The sequence below is a fragment of the Nicotiana attenuata genome, unplaced genomic scaffold, assembly GCF_001879085.1.
Source record: "Nicotiana attenuata strain UT unplaced genomic scaffold, NIATTr2, whole genome shotgun sequence".
Lineage (NCBI taxonomy): Eukaryota > Viridiplantae > Streptophyta > Magnoliopsida > Solanales > Solanaceae > Nicotiana > Nicotiana attenuata.
Window position 1 is genome coordinate 173,470 of NW_017672383.1, and position 22,567 is coordinate 196,036.

The 22,567-nt window shown below is 40.4% G+C and overlaps 2 protein-coding genes across 2 annotated transcripts; one reads left to right on the plus strand and one right to left on the minus strand.

Moving 5' to 3' along the window:
* The first annotated feature begins 3,257 nt into the window (after positions 1-3,257).
* On the plus strand, positions 3,258-5,902 carry LOC109212999 (cationic amino acid transporter 1-like). The gene is made up of 2 exons (XM_019376745.1): positions 3,258-3,353; positions 3,989-5,902. Exon 2 carries the CDS (start codon positions 3,995-3,997, stop codon positions 5,768-5,770), a length of 1,776 nt encoding a protein of 591 aa, XP_019232290.1. The 5' UTR covers positions 3,258-3,353; positions 3,989-3,994; the 3' UTR covers positions 5,771-5,902.
* An 11,648-nt stretch (positions 5,903-17,550) lies between these two features.
* Positions 17,551-19,806, minus strand: LOC109212998 (protein KTI12 homolog). The gene is made up of 2 exons (XM_019376743.1): positions 19,570-19,806; positions 17,551-18,865 (listed from the first exon to the last, which is right to left on the minus strand). The coding sequence occupies exon 2, from the start codon at positions 18,863-18,865 to the stop codon at positions 17,957-17,959; it is 909 nt and encodes a 302-aa protein (XP_019232288.1). The 5' UTR covers positions 19,570-19,806; the 3' UTR covers positions 17,551-17,956.
* Between the last annotated feature and the right edge of the window lie 2,761 nt (positions 19,807-22,567).

Below are 22,567 nucleotides of genomic sequence, written 5' to 3' on the forward strand. Positions count from 1 at the left end.
GGTTTCGTGCTTATAGTATAGATAGATAGATATTACAGATATCTAACACAATCGTATCACTTCTAAAGTAATTACAAGTAAATCTTTATAACAAATATCAATTGGTAAACTAATAATTATAATAACTAGCCTTCAATAACAGGTAAGTTACACCTATAACATAAAAATCTTAATCCGTATAGGACTTTACATTGATATATTTCTGTATCTGCTCCTGTTTGAGAGTATTCCACATTTTCAAGAACAATCATTTTATGATGTTTACTTAATTAAGTTCAAAATGACAATATTTCCTTGGTTGAACATCTTGTTCATACACCCAAACAATTTTAAAGATCTTATTATTTTAAATTTTAAAAGTAAAGGAAAATGTTATTCCTTAGAAATTAGAAAGTACAGAATAACTGGTAATTAACTTTTACAACGTTATTTAATACAACAAAATGCAAGTCGTCCTAAATTCAATCTATAGGAGTAAATGTGGGGCTATACATCGATATATTTCTATTTCTACTTCTTTTGGAGATTTTTCCAAATTTTCATGGTCTTTTTATGAGCCTTCATTGTCAAATCGCTGTCTTTATTAGCCGTTTATTTAAGTCAATTGACTTGGTGGGCGTTTGGACATAAGAATTGTAAAATTCCTAAAAAAAAGTTTTGAAATTTTTTGTCAAGTGAAAATGGTATTTGAAAATTAGAGTTGTGTTTGGACATGAATATAATTTTGGATTGTTTTTGAATTTTGTGAATGATCTGAGGAAAAATTTTGAAAAACAGCTTTTTGGAGTTTTTCAAATTTTTGAAAAATTTCAAATTCATCTTCAAATGAAAATTAAAAATTTTATAGCCAAATACTGATTTCGAAGAAAAGTGAAAAAATTCTTATGTCCAAACGGGTTCTTAGTCATCGATTGATTACTTGCAATACTTTATAAAGGCAAATTCCATTTTCTTTCTCACTAAGTTAATTCAGAGGCTACTCCATTTGCTGTAAGTTTAGCTAATTTACCTTCATTTTATACGGCATGAGCAAATTTAATTCATTCGGCAAGCCAACACTATGAAAGTAAAATAACAGAATTTATAGACAGTCCATTTCTTTTAATATTGTCCTTTTTTAACCTCTGAAAGCATACCTTACATTTTAACACTCAACATTTACCATTCAATTTTCAAATTCCCAATAAACCTCTTGAAGGTGCAACTTATTTGGAAGTTGAGACTTGAGATAACTTAATTAATCAGGTGGTCAAAACAATTGATATACTTGGCAAGAGCAGTAAATATGTAAAGTGATGAAAACTTCTTGATAAGTAGTATTTTATCGTTTTGGTGGTCGTTTGGTAGGGTGTATAAGAATAGTATTGAATAGGTGTATTAGTAATGATGAATTTAGTTATGGTGAAAATAGTTATACTGGGAATAGTTATGCTGGAGAATTATTTCTTACCGACAGTTTGGTTTGGTATATTAAAGGTTTTAAAGGTAGTTATGTTTTTATACATGCTTATCCATGTATTAAAAACATGGTATTACTAATGCCATGGTTTGCTATATATAAGAATAAAACTTAATAGGGTGTGTTCAGGGGCAGATCTAGGAATTTAGGAGGATGGGTGCGCACTATTATAAAGCGGTGGATCCGGAATATAAATTTTAGGGATTTAATCTTTAGTCTACTATTGTATCCATTACACTTTTGGAATTAAAAGTTAAAATTTAATATTTATATAATAATTTTCTTACATCTATATCTTTATTCTTTACTCCCTATCGAAAATATTGGGATCAGTTGAATCCATTGACTATATGCTACATCATTCCCTGCTACTAGTTTTAATATGCACATTTCATTTAATCATATAAAATTTTATGGTAACAAAAGAATAATAGAAATTTCAATGCGTGAAATTTTAAAGAATAAATCAAACAGAGAAAGAAAGAAAAAGAAGAAATAATTAATATGCAAAAAGTGACACATGACATGTCCATCTCCCGTGGGCGCCTAGTTCTAAAAAATTAAATAAGATTGACATGAGATTTGAACTCATAATCCACTCAGAGAAGTGCATCCAATAATCATCGCATCATATGATACTTTGAGCTTGGTGCGCACACATTTATTTAACATTTTGGAAAAATATAACATTATTATACATGATTTAGGGACGAGGAGCATGGGTTCACGTGCCACATGGAACCCCCTTAGATATGTCCCTGGGTGTATTAGTTATACATAAGTTGAAAAATAAGGGGTTAATAATAGAGCCGTCAATATGGGATTGGCCCGTTAGGCCAGTCCAATCCAGCCCGTGATTTAGTAGGGTTGGGCTAGAATTTTTGGAGCCCATTTAAAAACGAGGCTTTTATGCCCAGCCTGAGTAAGCCCGTGGCCCGTGAGGCTTGACTGAGGCTGGGCTGGGCCAGCCCCTGGGCCGAATAAAAAATATTTATTTGAAATATATAAAATATAAAAAACATATAACATCGTAGCATACTAGCATTAGATCAGCATTTAGCATTGGTGGGCATGTTCTTATCAAGTAAAGAAGTTGCATCTATCATGAAAATGTCCAAATACTTGTTAGTACTCGAATTTGGTTGCACGGCTTTTCCAAACTCAAATTGGTAATATTTTTTGTGTAATGAATATTATTAGTTTTTAAAATTTAATTATTTAACTAATTAATATTGCATATGGACTGTAGATGTAGATGACAGTTAAGATGTTAAGACAACTTTGTCACAAGCATATTCAAATGTGTTTGATAAATATGATGTGTTGGATATCCTATAAGCATCATGGTCGTTCTCTTGAGAACATATGATGTGTTTGATGAATCAATCTTGCCTTTTACTTTTTTAGTGTTTTTTGTGATATACTTGGGCTGGGCTGAGCTAGGCTAACCCGTCCTGGCCCATATTGACAGAGCTAGTTAATAATTAATACCAAATCTGATATATATGTATTATTTTTCTTAATATATTCAACCAAACGACTACTTTGTAGATTTATACGACATCGGAGCAGATTAAATTCCTATGAAAAAAAAAAATAGGAAATTTGCACAATGTAACAGCACATGACCAAAATCATAATCAGTCAAAAAATAGGGATTAAAATTGCAAAATTTCCCTCCAGCGGGCCCTTTGTCACACAGTTTCATATTACTAGAATCTGAATCTCTTAATATAGAACTTTTCATGAACAAGATTCAGTCCGATGTTGTTGCTAGCGCCTAGCTGTCAGCATCTTTTTCAGCCAATCAAATTAATTCACAAGAATCACTCATCTTCTATAAATATACTACTACACTTTATACTTTCTCTTCTATCAAGCTTTTTCTCACCAGGTATCTTTTAATTTCTTCATTCTTTTGTTGTTTCATGTAATTGTTCGTTTCTACTATTAACTGAAGAAGTTTGAGGGTGGGGAAGAAACATGATCGTCTTGTTATTTCATCTTCTACTGATCTGAGTTATTTTATTGGATTTTTAAAGTATCATCAGCTTCCTCTTTCAAAGAAATCGTGTCCCTAAAATAGCCATCTCGTGCCAAAACAAATTATCATGTAAAATAATACATACATGTTTTACCTATTTTTCTGAGCAAACAAAATACTAGCCATTGTTTCTCATAAGTGGAATTTAGAATCTATGGTTTCTTATGTTTACCTATTTTTATTTTTTTCTCATAGTCATATATAAGGTTCTTGCAATGTGACCAGGAGGTCACGGGTCCAAGCCGTGGAAACAGCCTCTTGCAGAAATGCAGGGTAAGGCTGCGTACGATAGCCCTTGTGGTCTGGCCCTCCCCCAGACCCCGCGCATTGCGGGAGCTGAGTGCACCGGGTTGCCCTTTTTTTAGTCATATATAACGTTTATGCTAGACACATTGAGATCTGACAGTGATGATAATATCAGTTTCGTATTGTAATTAAATAGCATTAGAAAATCATTCATACTAATAAATGATTGAAATATGCAGAAGAAAATGGGAAGAGAGTCAGAAATAAGAAGAAGAATATGTTCATGCACAAAAGAAGACTTCCTTCCAGAGGAGTCATTCAAGAGCTGGGGGAACTACGTGAAGGCGCTGAAGCAAACCCCGAATAGATTGATGGACAGGGTGCTGACACGGTCCAAAGACGAAGCCGAGGTTGAGGCAAAGTCGAGGAGCCAACATGAGATGAAGAAGACACTTTCCTGGTGGGACTTGATATGGTTTGGAATGGGTGCAGTTATTGGTGCTGGGATTTTTGTGCTAACTGGTCTTGAAGCAAGTCAAGATGCAGGCCCTGCTGTTGTTCTCTCATATGTCGTTTCTGGTGTCTCTGCTTTGCTTTCTGTTTTCTGCTATACTGAGTTTGCTGTTGAGATTCCTGTCGCAGGTGGTTCATTTGCTTATTTGAGGGTGGAGCTTGGTGACTTTGTGGCCTTCATTGCTGCTGGTAATATACTCCTAGAATATGTCATAGGTGGTGCTGCAGTTGCTCGTTCTTGGACTTCTTACTTTGCAACTTTACTAAACTACCAGCCTGACAAATTCCTTATTAAGGTGAACACTTTAGCAGATGGCTACAACCAACTTGATCCTCTTGCTGTTGGGGTTTGCATTATCATCTGTTTCATTGCAATTCTCAGCACAAAGGGTTCTTCTCGTCTCAATTATGTCGCCTCAATCATTCACATCATCGTTATCTTTTTCATCATCATTTGTGGCCTTATCAAGTCAGATACCAAGAACTATACACCCTTTACGCCATTTGGTGCACGTGGTATCTTCAAAGCCTCTGCAGTCCTATTCTTTGCTTATGTTGGTTTTGATGCAGTTTCTACCATGGCCGAGGAAACTAAGGATCCCGGCAGAGACATCCCCATTGGCTTAGTTGGTTCTATGGTGATCACCACAACTTTGTACTGTTTATTGGCCATTACTCTGTGCCTTATGCAACCATATCAAAACATTGATCCTCATGCTCCATTTTCTGTTGCATTTAAAAATGTGGGGTGGAGTTGGGCGCAATACATAGTGGCTGCGGGGGCGTTGAAAGGAATGACATCAGTGTTGTTAGTTAGTGCTGTTGGTCAAGCTCGTTACTTAACTCACATTGCCAGAACTCATATGATGCCACCTTGGTTTTCATATGTAGATGGCAAGACTGGAACACCAGTTAATGCAACAGCAGTTATGACAGCTGCAACTGCTATCATTGCCTTGTTTACAAAACTTGACATTTTATCTAATCTTCTCTCAATTTCCACCCTCTTCATCTTCATGCTTGTTGCACTTGCTCTGCTTGTTCGTCGTTACTATGTGAGTGGAGTGACCACAAATGCAAACCGTAACAAGCTCATTGCTTGTCTACTGGTCATCCTCGCTTCATCAAGCGCAACAGCTGCTTATTGGGGACTAAGTGACAAGGGATGGATTGTCTACTGTATTACTGTGCCAATATGGTTCTTGGCAACACTGGGGATTAGGCTTTTCGTTCCTCAAGCACATGATCCAAAGCTTTGGGGTGTACCTTTGGTTCCATGGCTACCTTCAGCCTCAATTGCTATTAACATATTCCTTCTAGGGTCAATTGACAAGGATTCATTCATTAGGTTTGCTGCATGGACTGGTTTCCTTTTGGTGTATTACATATTTTTTGGACTCCATGCTTCCTATGACACTGCAAAGGAGTTTGAAAAGAGCAAAGAGTGGAAGAATATTGAAGATGGAAATGGGACATTGCCTACAAGCAAAAATGCTCCTAATAATTGATAATGCTATTTTTCATGTTTTACAGTTGTGTGTCTCCCCCTTCTCCACTCCTATTCCTAAGGTGATGCGACTAGTCCTTTGTACAGAAACTTATTCTGAATTAAATGGCAATTATTCATATTATTGTCCCAGTAATTTGCAAAGAATGCAATTTACTTGCAAATGATCTTAATCGCGTTTTAGTAGATTTCTTCATGACAGCAAAATTACATACTTTCTGGAAATTCAAGTCTGCTGAACCTATATGCACTTGTGCTAGTATCTTTAATGATTCTGGAAAAAAATTTAGTACCATCACTGTATAAAACTTAATTAGATATAACAAGCAAGAGGAGTCCTCCCAGCACTAAATTAGTATCATCACTGTGTGACACACCAATATCACTTCCATTTCTTTATTACAAGATTGGGTATGTCCAATCATCAATTAACTATTGAGAAAGTTAGGCATTGTGTCCCCTCTATGTATTTGCTTTTTGGGTTCTAATACTCGTATACATGCTGCTGCTGGGGTCCCACGCCAAAACTAGGAGATTTTTTTTTTGTGTTTTGAAAAGGTGAGTGAAGTCACAATACCAAAGGTTTTGACCCTTAGTTTGTGTATACGGACAAAATGAGGGAAGACCGATTTGAGACTTCTGCGGCAGCTCAAGCCCGGCCTTGGTGGGATCAAAGCACGGTCCAAGGCCCGTCCTCGAAACACTCGCCTCGGCAGGGTACGTCGAAGACTTACCATGGTATACCTCGAAGTAGTATGAAAATCGATGTCCGCTATGGAAAGGCGGGAAAACCCCGAGGGCACGCGATGAGGACTGACAGAGTCTGCAAGAATAGTACAAATCCGTACTGAGCCGTTATACAGTTATACTAGTAGCATTTCTTCGTCATTTATTAGACATGTACTGTGTTGGGATTCACCCCTCCTATATAAAGGGGACCCTTGTCATCTTGTAAAAAGATTCGGATTATCAAACAACATATTGAATACAATACAACATTCTCCGCTCTTTGCTTAAACAATTGTTCTACTCATTTATTGCCTATTCTTTCATCGTTCATTCATCGTTCATTTATTGTTCTTCATTTATTGCTAATTATTAACCGCAAAAGGCCATCTTTGAGGCCCTCATCATCATTGATTCTTCATCAATTGTTCGTTGCTATTAGTTCCACCTAGACCTCGAGGCCCTGCTTCAACCAGCTCGAGGCCCAGCCTTGTGACCCTATTGGTTTGCATTTCTTATTTTCTTTACTTACACTCAGCATCTATTGCCCTACAACTAGTATTAAAATAAATCACGTATTTTTAGAACCACAAAATCAAATACAATTGTAGTTACCATTTTCAAGGTAAACAGTTTGGCACCCACCGTGGGGCTAAAAATAATAGTGATTGTTTTGGTGCTATTTTTCTGAAAACACAAGTTATTCTTCACACTTTTTCTTGTCCGAGAATCTTTGATTTCAGGTCAAAAATGTCTAACTCAGCAAATGCACGTGAAAACAGCGGTATTGGGCTTCAGGGAGAAAATGATGCAGACGTCGGTTTACCACCGCAAAACCCAGGGGTAGCACCAGCAGATGCTGATATACCACCGCAAAACCCAGGGGAGGCACCAGCACAAATCCCAATCGACGTGAGCTCGCGGAACGCTGTGCATGTCGATGTAAGCTCTCCTACCAACGGAAGTGTGCGCGGTGAAGAAAGAGACGTTAGTCTTCAAGTCATTTTTGAAATGTTGCAAGCACAACAAGTGGCTATTGCTCAGCTACAAAGTCACCAAAAAACCCCAAGCACAGTAGCGCCTGAAACGGCTCCTCGAGTCGAGTAGGTACCGAAGAGATCGAGCAACAACGAGTTAGCAACAGACCCCGCTATTATGAAGATGCTCGAGGATCTCACCAAAAGAATTGAATCAGGAGAAAAGAAGATAGAAGATAACGATAAAAGGGTGGAGACTTGTAACTCGAGGGTCGATCAGATCCCAGGCACGCCCCCGATTCTGAAGGGCGTAGATTCAAAGAAGTTCATACAGAAACCATTCCCATCGAGTGCGGCTCCGAAGCCCATCCCGAAGAAATTCAGAATGTCCGACGTCCCGAAATATAACGGGACCACGGACCCTAATGAGCACATCATCGCCTATACTTGTGCTGTAAAAGGAAATGACTTAAAGGATGACGAGATAGAGTCTGTCCTGCTGAAGAAATTTGGAGAAACGCTGTCGAAAGGGGCTATGATGTGGTATCATAACCTGCCCCAAATTCAATAGACTTATTTGCCATGTTGGCGAATTCTTTTGTGAGGGCACACGCTGGTGCCATCAAGGTCGCCACCAGGAAGTCCGATGTCTTCAAAATCAAACAGAGAGAGAACGAGATGCTAAGGGAATTCGTATCTCGTTTTGAGATGGGGCGAATGGAATTACCACCAGTCTCTGACGACTGGCAGTACAGGCCTTCACTCAAGGCTTGAACGGACGAAGTTCGGTAGCTTCAAGGCAGTTAAAACAAAATTTGATCGAATATCCCGTCGTGACCTGGGCGGATGTGCACAACAGGTACCAATCAAAGATCAGGGTCGAAGACGACCAACTGGGAGCCCCCTCGAGCTCAGTATATCCCAGCAGGCTCTTTACAAAGGAGCAAAGGTTTACAGAAAGGGAGCCAAGATCAAACAAAGAAAGATACTAGCCGTATGTAGAAGATCGAAGAAACGCACCAAGGCGTAACATGCCTCGAGGCGATCGAAGGACAGATCGAGGTCAAAATTCCTAGAGTAAAGTCGAGTTCGATAGGCACACTGGGCCGGTAGAGGCACCCCGGCTATCAGAGTACAACTTCAACTTCGATGTCTCGGGCATCGTATAGGCCATAGGGAAAATCAAAGATGCCAGGTGGCCAAAACCCGTACTATCAGACCCTTCACAGAGGAACCCTAACTTGATGTGTAATTATCACGGCACTCAAGTTCATAGGACTGAGGACTGCAGGCAGCTTCGAGAAGAGGTAGCCCGACTGATCAGCGAAGGGCACCTTCGAGAATTCCTTAGTGACCGAGCTAAAAACCAATTTCAGGAAAGAGAGGCGAACAGAAAAAACGAACCAGAAGAACCACAGCACGTCATCCACATGATCGTTGGAGGGGTCGACGCCCCACAAGAACCCGTTTTCAAACGGACGAAAATATCCATTACCAGGGAAAGGCGAACTCGGAATTACATACCAGAGGATGCTCTCATATTCAGCGAACAGGACATCGAGACCTTGTCTCAGCCTCATAATGACGCACTGGTAATTTCTTTTGTTTTGAATAAAATTCAGATTAAACGTGTGCTCATGGATCCAGGTAGCTCGGCCAACATAATCAGGTCGAGGGTGGTGGAGCAGTTCGGACTACTCAACCAGATCGTACCCACCTCTCGAGTCCTTAATGGATTCAACATGGCGAGCGAGACAACAAAAGGGGAAATTATCCTCCCGATCAACGTAGCCGGTACAATCCAAGATACCAAGTTTCATGTCATCGAATGTGACATGAGATACAATGCCTTACTTGGAAGGCCGTGGATACACAGTATGAGGGCAGTACCCTCGACCCTCCATCAAACGATGAAATTTCAAACCAAGGATGGAGTAAAAGCAGTATACAGGGAGCAGCATGCGGCAAGAGAGATGTTCGCGGTGCACGACATGGCACAGGCATCGACACCCTCTACATCAAAGAGGCCAAAAGGCAAGTAAAAAATCATCTAGCAACCACTACTAAAAAATCAGGTTTTAGCGACGGACAAATTCTGTAGCTAAACAGAAAAATCCGTCACTAATCTCATTTAGCGACGGAATAGGAACGGATTATCAAGAAATTCTGGTAGCTACGAGCGTTTAGCGACAGATTAGCGACGACGTTCGTAGCTAATTCAAGTTTTTTTTTGTAGTGAACCATAACCTGCATTCTCGGCTACATCCAAACGAGTGAGTAAAGGACCGTGCCGCGTCCCCGGAACAAGCAATTGGAATTTGTCAAAGCTCGAACACCATCATTAAGGTACAACCCTCTCCCTTTTTATTTATGTTTTATACTAACTTATTATAGGTGTTCGATCGAGAGGAATCGAAGCGCCCTCCAGCTCGAAGACCTTGAGTTTTAAAGCATGCGTTACGCTCTTTTTCCCTTAGACAGGATTTTATCCCGAACGGGTTTTACCGGCGGGGTTTTTAACGAGGCAACATCCATATGCTACCTAAGAAAAACTCATCCAGTATTCAAGGCTTCTCTTCGATCTACCTCAAATACTGGGGGCATCACCCCGGGAGGTTGCCTCTTCAAAGAACTCAAACTATGCCTAGGAGGACCCCAATAGGAGAATAATTGGGCCTCCGAAGGCAAAAAACATGTACACATACATCAAATAATTGAGAAAGCCTCTTTGCTTATCAAAGCACTCGAAGAAATTCAATACTTTCACGCAAAACGGCTCAAGGGCCGAAAAATCCTCGAACACTCGAGGACTGTCATCAACAGTCAGCTCGTCGAAGCCATCGAAAACTCGAATTCGTAAGACCTCAATAAGGCAATTTTGAGCTTGTAAGACCTCAGTGAGACTGCATCGAATCTGTAAGACCTCAACAAGGCATGCCCAGACTTATAAGACCTCAATGAGGCAATACCGAGCTTGTAAGGCCTCAACGAGGCGTACTCAAATTTATAAGACCTTAAAAAGGCATAACCCCAATATGAAGGCCAAGGCTATATATTTGAACTTGTAAGACCCCTAAAAAGGCATACCTTCGATATGGACGCCAAGGTCACCGCACACGGGGATTAAAGGCTACGGCCGAACAAAAAGACTATGGTCATATCAAAAGGCTCCGGCCGAAATAACGCGGCTCGGAGAGGTCTGATCACCGCCATAAAACTAAAGTCCTCCAAATACTTTGAAATTACTTCGAAAAGAACCGTTAATCAGGCTACCCTCGGCATAAGCAAATGAGCTTCGATAATATCAGCTCCGAACAATAAAAAGGCTTCGAAAACAATCAGCACCTTCGATGAAAAAGTTTCGAAAACTCAACCTTCGAGCGAGCCTCCCGAGGTACTCAGCTATCGTCACATATCGACTCATAATCAAGGTTCTCGTTTGAGCCGTCGAAAAGTCGGACGAACATAAAACATGCCAAGGCATAATCAAAACTTCAAAAGTCTTTAGCCAAAATGAGGGAAAACTATAGCCATATTATAGGTCGTATCGACCCAATCTAAAAAGAGCCTAAGGGCCAACGCGTAAGAGCCTAAGGGCTGAGCCTAAGGGCCAATGCGTAAGAGCCTAAGGGCCAACGCGTAAGAGCCTAAGGGCCAGCCTAAAGAGCCTAAGGGCCAATGTGTAAGAGCCTAAGGGCCAGCCTAAAGAGCCTAAGGGCCAATATGTTGAAAACCTAAGGGTCAATGAGCCCGACGAACACCGAACTGGTTATCGACAAGCATCGAAATTTATTCCAAAAAGGCAAAGGGAAAACAAGAAATGAGGAAAAGCAAAAATCCATATATATATATATATATATATATATATATATATATATATATATATATATATATATATATATATATATATATATATATATNAAAGAACCTTATATACATAATAAAGTTTCACAAAAACATATTTACAAGGCTCATGCCTAAAGCCCTTACACAAAAAGGGAGCAAATAAAAACCTAATCTACCGCTGAGGTCACTTGACCGGACGAAGCTCCCTCAGAAGTTGTGCCTTCAACGGTTTGGCCCTCGACCCCCGGAGCATCAACGGCCTCCTCCTCCTCAGGGAATTCACCTTCGTCTTCATCATCTTTCGAGCTGCTAGTCGAATCACTGGCTGAACCATCATCGGAAGAAAGCAAAGTTGCCGATTATTCCTCTAGGACCTTCATCCTCTCGATCTCGATAAAGAAATTGATGCCCCCTGCATATACATCCTCGAATGCCTGTCTACGAGATCTTAATCGGGCATGTTCCAAGGCTCGGGACAGTTTAAGCTCAGCCTCTTCGGACACCTTCCTGGCTCGAGCATTTGCAGCAGCAGCATCTTTTCGGTATGAGGACATGAGCACAGCAGCTTTGGACTTAGCTGCAGATAGCTCAGCAACTAGTTCAGCATGAAGATCTATGTACTTGTGGCTCTCTCCCCTTGCCCCTTGAAGTTGGCACTCAACCGAGGTCAGCTTCTCTAGGAGAGTTTCTTTATCGGAAGACACCTCATCCATGCGCTGCTTCAGCCCAAGGATTTCGGTATCTCTGACTCTAAGCTCCTCCCGCATCAGATCATCTTTTTTCTTGAGCTGAAAAAGTCAAATTAAGGTATCAAACGCTCAATTGACTGAAACACAAAAACAAGCCCACGAAGGTCGTATTACCTGCTCATCGAGATCGTCCCGCTCTCGAGATATCCTCTCCAAATGAGATCGAAGGTCACCTAGCTCCCCCTCCTTTTGGGCATGAAGGGCCTTAAGTTCGTCCAATTTAGAAACAAGCTTCCTAAATTCGTCATCAGAACGAGCCAACTCTTCTTGTGACTTGGAAAAGGCTTGGTTGGAGAGCTTTAAGGCCTAAAAACACAGAAGAAGAGAGTCAGAAAAGCAAGAATCAAAACTCAAAATACAGCAGTCAAATCAAGATTACATGTTGTCGAAGCTTCTCGGCTTCTTCAAAGATCAATGAGGCATCGATATCGGGGCCTTCCTCAACCCCAGCAAAATATCCTTCAAACATACTATTCTCTTCGGGGGATGCCCCCACGATGGGAGTTTTCATATCTTGGGCATCCCGTATCTGCCCAAGAGAGAATGATGGGCCTGACAGAGGCTCATCTACGTTGATCACCTCGACTGGGTCGACGGGGGCCCTCTCCCTCCTGCGAGGGGCTTCATCATTGGTTGCTTCGGGTTTCCTCAACCAGGTGCTCCTCGACACCCGATGTGTTTTGGTCGTTGGTCGGCCCGTGGACTTTGTCTAAGCCCCCTTTAACAATTCCCTCAGTTCGGGTCGGGACCTCCTCGGCGGCCTCAGTTCCAGCAGCCTTCGGCTCAGTCACCTCCAACTCAGTAGATTTTGGGGCAGCAGCACCTCTTCTCCCCCTAAGTACCAGCGGACAGTCATCACTCTCTTCGCCCTCGGCACAAAGACTTTCGGCCGCCTCCCGAGTTGAGGCCACTAAATCGGCCTCGGGCTTTTGAACTTTAGCCTTTTTTGGCTTCGGGGACCCGGCCGGTGATTTCTTCTATCTCTTTTTCTCCTTAGCAGGCTTCGGGATATCTGCTTCCCCAGGCGGGGGTTCCCTCATCAAAACGGCCCCTCCAAGGCCTGCATAGGCACAAAGGATGAGAGTACTAGCGACAGATATCTTCTCTAACGAGCTCAAGTATGATCAGAGATAAAAACTCACCATGATTTTTGGCCTCCCAACGGGTCTTAGCCAGATCGCACCACACACGCTTAGCATATGGGCAGATCGAATCAAGTCGTTCGACCCAGCCCGGGAGATCGTTCACAGCACCGGGGTACCACTCGACAGTTGTATCATCAAAGAACGTTAATTCAAAGTCAAGAAAAGGTATCCAATCACCGGAACATGTTTACTTACGATTTATATTCCATTTCTAGGGGAATGGCATTCTCTCAGCGGGGATCAGGTCCGAGGTCATGACTCAGACAAAGCGGCCCATCCACCCTCGGTCCTTGTCTTCATCGATGCTAGCAAAAAAAGGCCTTCGGGGATCGACATTTTAGCTTAGTCAGGCCACCTCGATAAAGTCGGGGGCTATACGGTCTAATTAGATGGTCGAGGGTAAAAGGCATCCCCTCAACCATGTTTGAGAAATACCTAATCATATAAACAATGTGCCAGAATGATGGATAGATTTGTCCAAGTGTCACCTGATATTGGCTGCAGAAATCGAGGATCACTGGATCTATCGATGGCAAAGAGGCTTCTACTAGGCCTAAGGTGAAAGGATATGTGTATACACTGAGGAAACCGGCCTTGTGCTTGGTTATGTCTTCTCCTCGTGAAGGAATCTCTACTTGTACCGCCCTCCCCCAACGGTAGTCGGCCTTCACCTTCTCTATTTCAGTTATTAAACTGATATATCAAGACATGGGTTCACATCGTCCCGGAACAGAGGAGGGGTTTTCAACCTGGAAATCAGAAGATGTATCATAATGCCCGAGAGTACACTCCTCGATACTAGGAGGAACTACCGGTTTACCTTTAGTCGTTCGAGAAGACGATGAAGCTTTCTCCTTTTGAGGAACAGTTTTAGAGGTCTTTGCCATTTCTAAAGCGAAGGATCCGAGAAAATGGAAAATGTCGTTAGAAAAGAAAAGGGAGAGTTCAAGGAAATTGAAAGGGGATAAATGAAATCTTGGAAGCACTAAGGGAGTCGACAAAGTTATGAGGTTTTCTCTATTTATAAAGATCGTTTGAACGTGCTGAGGAAGTCAAAAGGCCAACCGTTGGCCGCCTACAATTAATGATTTTGAGAATCGTACCAAAGCAACCCTTCAGTCACTTCAACCGCTTACGTCATGATGTTGGCGTCAGAACCAAAGCATCGGGAATCGGATTGTCAGAAATTATTAAGAACAATCTACGAGTTGGGCTCGAGTAGTCATTTGCTCAGCTATTAAAGCCCAAAGGCCTCCCGAGTTCGAGCTAATTCTCACTCAGGGACTATCAATAAAGCCTCGGGGCTATCTTCATCTCAAGTTCGAGCGAACGCTCACTCGATTATTTAGCCCACGGGCTACCCGAGTTCGAGCATGTTCTCACTCGGGGACAATTCATAAAGCCTCAGGGCTATCTTTACTTCGAGTTCGAGCAAAAGCTCGCTCGACTATTTAGCCCAAAGGCTACCCACGTTCGAGCCAGTTCTCGCTCGGGGACTATTTATAAAGCCTCAAGGCTACTTTTTTTCTCGAGTTCGAGCGAACAATCACTCGATTATTTAGCCCACGGGCTACCCGAGCTCGAGCATGTTCTCACTCGGGGACTATTCATAAAGCCTCAGGGCTATCTTTACTTCGAGTACGAGCAAAAGCTCGCTCGACTATTAAGCCCAAAGGCTACCTGAGTTCGAGACAGTTCTCGCTCGGGGACTATTTATAAAGCCTCAAGGCTACTTTTTCTCTCGAGTTCGAGCAAACGCTCACTCGATTATTTAGCCCACGGGCTACCCAAGTTTGAACAGGTTCTCACTCAGGGACTATTTATAAGGCCTCAGGGCTATCTTTATTTTAAGTTTGAACAAATTTTCGCTCAATTACGGGCTGCCCGAGTTCGAGCAAACTCTCGCTCGGGGATTATTTGTAAAAGCCTAAGGGCTATCTTTATTTTCAGATGATTGAGCAAACGCCCGCCCGGTAGCGAATTCTAAAAGCTGCTTTAGTTCGAGAAACTTACCACTCGAGGACTATCAGCGAGGCCTAAAAAGGCTAGGCTTTATTTCAAAAATCTAGAACCTGCTCTCACTCAGTTCGGGCCTAGAAGTCCCGGCGACCTAAGTTCGCATCAAATCAATCCAGGCTCAGTCTAAGGGATAACAGAAAGCTCCAAGGAATGTCATATTAACCAATTAAAAACCTAAGGGTTTATTATGACCGGTCCAGTATTTGGACCGATCGATAAAGTCATACACTTGGATTTCTCACAAACGAAGGCAAACAAGTTGAAGGCAAAATAAAGAAACTCTTATATTAATAAAAGACGATTACAAAGGCCCACGAAGGGTCCTTACACAGAAATAAAGAAGCAAAAAAACAACAGCTGAAAAGCCTAATCTACTTTCGAGGGTATATCCTCGGGAGCGACATCTTCGAGAACTGTTTCCTCAGGGACCCCATTTCGATCTTCAGAGCGTTGTCTTCGAGAACCTCCCCTGAAGCAGCAATAGATGAGGAAAAGGCTATAGCCTATCAAAGAGAAAAAGCTTTTAACAAGCAAGAAAAATTGTGGCCCGGTGAAAAATTTGGCGAGTATGGGTCTCGTCAGCACTACTATTGTGAAGCCACTTCTTGAGACATTGCACCGGTGTGGGATGCAAAAGTTAGTAGATAGTGCCATCTCACTCCATGGAAAGCAAAAGGGGTGAAGCGCCACACCAGGTTGAAGTTAAGAGAGATGAGCAGCGGTTTACAGTCCACATATCTTCTGATGCAGGAAGAATTTGAGGCCTCTCTCTCATTATTTCGGAACAACAACGGCAACAACAACAACGACAACCCAGTGTAATCCCACTCAGTGGGGAAAAGCTCTGAAAAAAAGCCATGGCATAACTGACAAAGCTGCTGCTGTATGACCTTACGGTCACGGGTTTGAACCATAGAAATAGGAGTTTGGAGGAGGATGTAGAGAAGGAAAGGGCTAAAGGCTGTTGAAGAAGGACTGAGTGAAGTCTTGGTTCAAGCAATCCCCCATTTATAGAGAGACAATAACGTAACCGACGGCGCAATCAATGCCTTTGGGGAAAAGTATCAACGGCACAATCAATGCCTTTGGGGAAACGTATCAACGGCGCAATCAATGCTTTTGGGGAAACGAATCGGCGGCGCAATCAATGCTTTTTGGAAAATGAACCGGCAGTATATTCAATGCTTCTAGGGAGACGAACCGATGGGGTGCTTCAGTCACCTCGAACGCTTACGTCACGAGCATGACGTCATCATGAGAGGCTCGAGAAAATCGAGGTCAAAGTTGTTTCATATCATTCTATTCTAAGAAACGCGGGGACTATCTGTATACAGTCAAAATCAGGGAAGACCGACTTGAGGCTTCTGCGGCAGCTCATGCTCGGCCTCGGTGGGATCAAAGCACGGTCCAAGGCCCATCCTTGAAACACTCGCCTCGGCAGGGTACGTCGAAGACTCACCATGGTGTACCTCGAGGTAGTATGAAAATCGATGTCCGTTATGGAAAGGCGGGAAACCCCCGAGGGCACGCGATGAGGACTGACAGAGTCTGCAAGCATAGTACAAATCCGTACTGAGTCGTTATACAGTTGTACTAGTAGCATTTTCTTCGTCATTTATTAGACATGTACTGTGTTGGGATTCACCCCTCCTATATAAAGGGGACCCTTGTCATCTTGTAAACAGATTCGGATTATTACCCGGATGGACCCGGACCCGTTAAACCCGGTATAGACTAACCCGTAATCGGTCCGGATTTAAAACCGGCCGGTTTCATTTTTTCCCAACCCGGACCGGCCCGGCCCACCCGTTTAACACCCTTAGTCCAAACACAACTTCAACTTCCAAAAATTATTTTTCAATACAACCTCAAAAACTCTATATTTCAAGTTTTAACCAAGTCTATGTCCAATCGCCAGCTAAGAGTCAAGTGCTAAGTGGTGTAGCAGCAAGTTCACCAACCAAGACAAATCTTGAAAGAGTAAAGCTATAATGAAGAAATTGTGATTATTATAGTTCTTACAAATAGAAATTCTATAATACTGAAGTTTCAAGCACGAAATGAGAAATGTGAGAGTGTATATTTTAACCATATGGGTTCACTATTATTCTTGCTCAGTTTCATGGGTCCAAAACTTGTGGAAATGCTTTGTAAACAGAAGTCTCAGCAACCAACTGTACCAGTAGCTAGCTTGGTTTGAAGGTTATGTTTTTTCTCATTATTATTTTAGTTGTCATATTCTTTTCAGTCGGCTTAATCCTTGCATAGTGGAGAAAAGATACCTAGCTTAACATCACGTTCAACATATACAACTCTCCAACAAATCAAGGGAAAATGTTATTTACTAGAAAGTTCTATATTTTCTGAATTCGCAGTACAAACATCCATCAGCAGTAATCAAACCATAAGCAACCAAATAGTCTACAGGAATGGCATTTAGACCCAAGAAAAAAGGGTCACCCAAGACCAAAAATGTAGAGGTGAAAGGGTTATTTGAACAAAATGAAACAATCCAACTTGGAAAACAAATGCAGCAATTCTGAATGAATGACCAAACCTCACAGTTATTTTCGGTAGAAGATGAACATATACAACTATGGTAAAGCAGTAAAGCTCCATGAAGTGAAGTCCTCTCACCATCATTTGTAGGAATACAGTATGTCTCTCACTACTATCTCCTGTCAATGTTAAGGCACCTATCTGCATTCATACGAACCGTAATTCTTCAAACACTTCCTAGTTCTCTGTTTAAGTAATCAACAAACATCCTTTTTGCACTATCAGCATCTGAAGGAGGGGGTGGCCCGCTCAAGCTTGTCTGTCCAGCAAGCTTGATGAAAGTTCTTCGTAGCCTACGCAGCTCTGGCAAGCTAACAGATCTCGAGATATCTACAGTAGGTAATCCTGGACCAAGAGATACACCATTGGGAGGTCCCCCAAGAGCATGGGACTGAGCTTCCACAATAGCATTTGTAACTTCTTGCGTTGCCCTGTCCATCTCATATAAAGAATTTGCCTCAGAACCACGTGCACTTTGTGTTGCAATGGTTGGCTGTAGAATCTTAACATCCCTTGTTTTAGAGTCCACTTTTTTTGTTAGATAGCTAACAGCATCAACTATAGCTGTAGACAATTTCTCAATTCCATCTTTAGCTGGCCATAACTCAAATAATGGAGAATCCCATCTGTTTTTGCTATCTGGTGTTTCAAATCTTCTTACAAGATCCTCAAATATATTATCATCATAAGATGGTTCTCCTCTCTCATGACGTTCTCCGTTCCATATTCTACAAGATTCCTCATCAACATCACAATGGAGGACACAATATCTAATCCCTGCTGCTCTAGCCAAACACCACAATTCATATCTATATCCCTTGATGCTATTCAGAGAATCCACTATAACTATACTGTCCTTTGACAAAGATCTATCAACTTCAGACCTTAATACGCCTCTTAAGTTCTTTTCCTCGGTCATGTTCGCATAACTTTGGTTGCGACTAAGATGAAACGAAGTCTCATCAATAGTTCTCACTGACGGCTTTGATTCTGTTTCTTTAAGCGCTTCAGCTAAACAAGCCGCAGCTGTTGATTTCCCGCTACATGGTTGACCACAGATAACAACCAATGCCATCTACGCCAACAAAAAAGAAAAGATATTTAACTTACCAAAGTAGCTTCACCATAAAACAACACTGGTAACTTTTATTTGCAAATTACAACATTAAGGCAGAGAAATGATAACAAAATTTCGGGAAAGCGTGTCTTGGGATAATTGACATCAACTCAAAATAATAAGAATGTGAATATTAATAGAGAAAGTGTGCCATAAAGATTATAAGCATAGGAAAGACATGTATGAATGGATCTGCAAATGATTTAATGAGCTTAATATTAAAATTAAATGTCAGGAAATGTTAATAGTCTAGTGATAAGAGCGCAGCTTCTAATGTGTGGGTTAGCTTCACATGGTCGAACACTGCTGCAGACAAAAGCTTCGGTATTTAAGTGGAGAAGAGTGGAATTATCGACCGAGTTTCCGATCCTGCTACAGATGATCTAAAACACATAACAATAAAGATGGAATTCTTCTCGCCCATCAAACCTCTACAATAATTATCAATTTTGCCTTAATTTCAAATAAGTTGGAGTTGGCTGTATGAATTCTCAATATCTATACCGCACTACTCGGACACAATTCATTCCAATAGCAAATAAATTAGGCTCTCTATAACTCTAACATCATTGGACTAAGCTTTAATCGCGAATAACTGATCCATTGAACCACTATAAATCATTACAAAAAAGGAAAAGGAAAAGGAAAATCAGAATATTTACCTTATGGGTGTTGTCCAAAAGCTTGTGAGAGTGGAGAAGAAAAGTTGGTTAAGTTAAAGAAGAGAAAGTAGAGAATGGGAGAGAGTTATAACTAGGGTTTATGGTGTTGCTTGCCGATGTTCCAACAATGTCTTTGGTAGGCCTTCGCCCTTCTAACGGGGTATAGATTTAGGAAAACCCGACCCGAACTCCACTGTTTCAGTGTCGATGGGAGCTCAGGCAAGGTTCTTTTACTCTTTTTGTATTTATTTATAAACTAGTTAGGTAGCCCCCGCTTTACAAAGTCAAACATATCACTTTGTAAATTTAATTGAGTTCATAAATAAAGTGACTATTATCTCCTTAAATTTAATTGAGTTCATAAACAAAGTAAGAGCACGTTTGGATTAGCTGATTTGAAGTAGCTGATAAGCATTAGGTGCTGCAAAGCATTTTTAAGTGCTGAAATTGATTTAATAAATAAGCAGTTACGTGTTTGGGTACAAGTGCTGAAATTGATAATAAGTTGCTGCAGTATTTGATAAAAAAAGTGCTGATAAGCTCTATCTCTGTTAAAATGACTTAAATAACCATAGAATTGTTTACACTTATAAGGGCGTAATTTCTTCAAAATTTTAGATTCCAGATCGATCAAATACAAAATATTCTATTTGTCATTTTATATTAAATACAATTGTACTTAGATAAGATAATTTTTATGATAAATATAATATATTTTATGATAAGCATATAATCATAAGTTACAATAACTAATAAATTGACAAAAGTTTCTCAGTAACAAAATAAACCTAAATAGGACAAATTATTTGAAGAGAAACAAACATGCCTTCATCACCACAACACTTAGAAAACAATACACCCAAAATTTGACATGTCCTCATTTATTACATACAGTTCAAAGATTAATACACAATCACATATATATAAGTATGCAAAGGAATAGAGAATTTGCTTATCTTAAATAGTCAATGAGAATTGTAGACTTGAAGAGGCGGGGGGACAATNGGGGTGGGGGGGGGAAGTTGAAACAATACTTGAGGCAGTGAGTATCGATGTAGGAGTTTTGTTCTAAAAAGAAATATTTTAAGGATAAAATAGTAAAAATCTTGGTCAAACTTAAAGTGCTTATAAGCTAAAAATTCATAAGATGGGGGTGACCAGCTTAGGGCTTTTGGCTTAGTTTTTACTTATAAGCACTTGACTTATAAGCACTTTTAACTTTACCAAACTCGTAGATAAGCCGAAAAGTGCTTATAAGCTAGTTTGACCAGCTTATAAGCTTAGCCAAACACCCTCTAACTATTAAAAATGATAATTTTTTATCAGTGAATATATTTGGAAGTAATTATAATTCTTAATTAGAGACTTTGGTGTCAAATAAAATAGATACTAATTAGCCCAAGAAAAGTGCCATTTTACCTCTTCTAATGAGAAATACAATATACATTTAAAGTCATACCAGCAACAGCTCTATTACTTGAAAAGTCATTCACCTCGTACCCTTTAAATCAAAATAGAGTATTTATATTGCTGGTAACTGGTTAAGTATGTTTAAAATGGTCTATTCCTTGCAATCTACAAAATATTAACTATAGTAAGCAGAAATAACAATTAATTAAAAAAAAAATCAATTAGTGAGAGATTAGAATTTAAAAGTGTCACGATCCAAAATTCTACCGAAGCCATGATGGCGCCTAACACCGTTTGCTGGGCAAATTAGTAATAAATATGCGAAAATAAACCTCAACATGATAAGAAATCGTCTCAAATAGCGGAATAACATAAATAAATGAAGTCATGATGACAATACAATTGAATTCACCCCAAAATCTGGAGTTACTAAGTGTCACAACCCAAAACCAACCCGTCGTGATGGCGCCTATCATAGAACTAGGCAAGCCAGCTACTCAAACACTTTCAACACTCTAAAACTTTGAAAGATACGGCAGTTAAATTTAAGGAAAACCTTTTAAAAGTAGAATACGAAATCATAATTCAATACAAAATCTCTCCCAAAACCGGGGCTTCACCGAGTACATGAGCATCTACATGAAGATAAAGTCTAGTACACCGTCTAGAAAATAAAACTAAAACATAAAATGAAAGATACAGAGGGAGAGTCAAGGTCTGCGAACGCCAAGCAGCTACCTCGATAATCTCCGAAAAATCCGGACTCCTCAACTCAGCAACCGTCGTGGCCGGAAGCACCTGGATCTGCACACGAAGTGCAGCGTGTAGTGTGAGTACAACCAACTCAATAAGTAACAAATTTAACCTTTGGACTGAAAGTAGTGTCGAACTTAGCAGGTACTGTTATTACACTGTATTTGTAAAATAAATTATGGAAATATAAATGAATATAAACAGTAATGAATATAAACAGAAATGACATAAACCAATTCGAGCCCACTGAATTCACAGTGTTTCCTTAAGGAATTAATCCCCTCCTAGTACCCAAGGTTATGGATTATTTCCTCCCAGGATAGAACGAATTACACACTGGTGTAGTGGTACTTCAAACCCCAGTGTTTCAGCGAACACAAAGTTCGGTAGCAAATCACACTTACTTTTTGCTTTGTTTTGATGCTAAAAGTATGCAGAAGAAGGAGAGGAAACTCAGAAAATTGTAGTTAAAATTCTGAGCAGAATAGTGTTGTATTTATAGCCAAAGTTGGGTCTCTTCAGAATGGCTGTTTATGCAAAACGCCCACAACATAAATGCCATTACATAAATGGCCATTTACTCAATAATAAAGAGGGAAAATAAAGAGGGAAAATTGAAGAGGGTAGTTACTTTTCTGTTACCAAAACAGAAAAACGGATTGGATTTAATATTAATATTTTGTTATTAAAACAAATATTTAATAACATTTCTGTTAATATTTTACTATTAACAAATAAATTTGGTCCAAAAAGTTAATCAATCAATCGATCATTTGACCAAATCCAAATCCAAATCCGAATCCGAATCCGAATCCGAATCCGAAGCCGAAGCCGA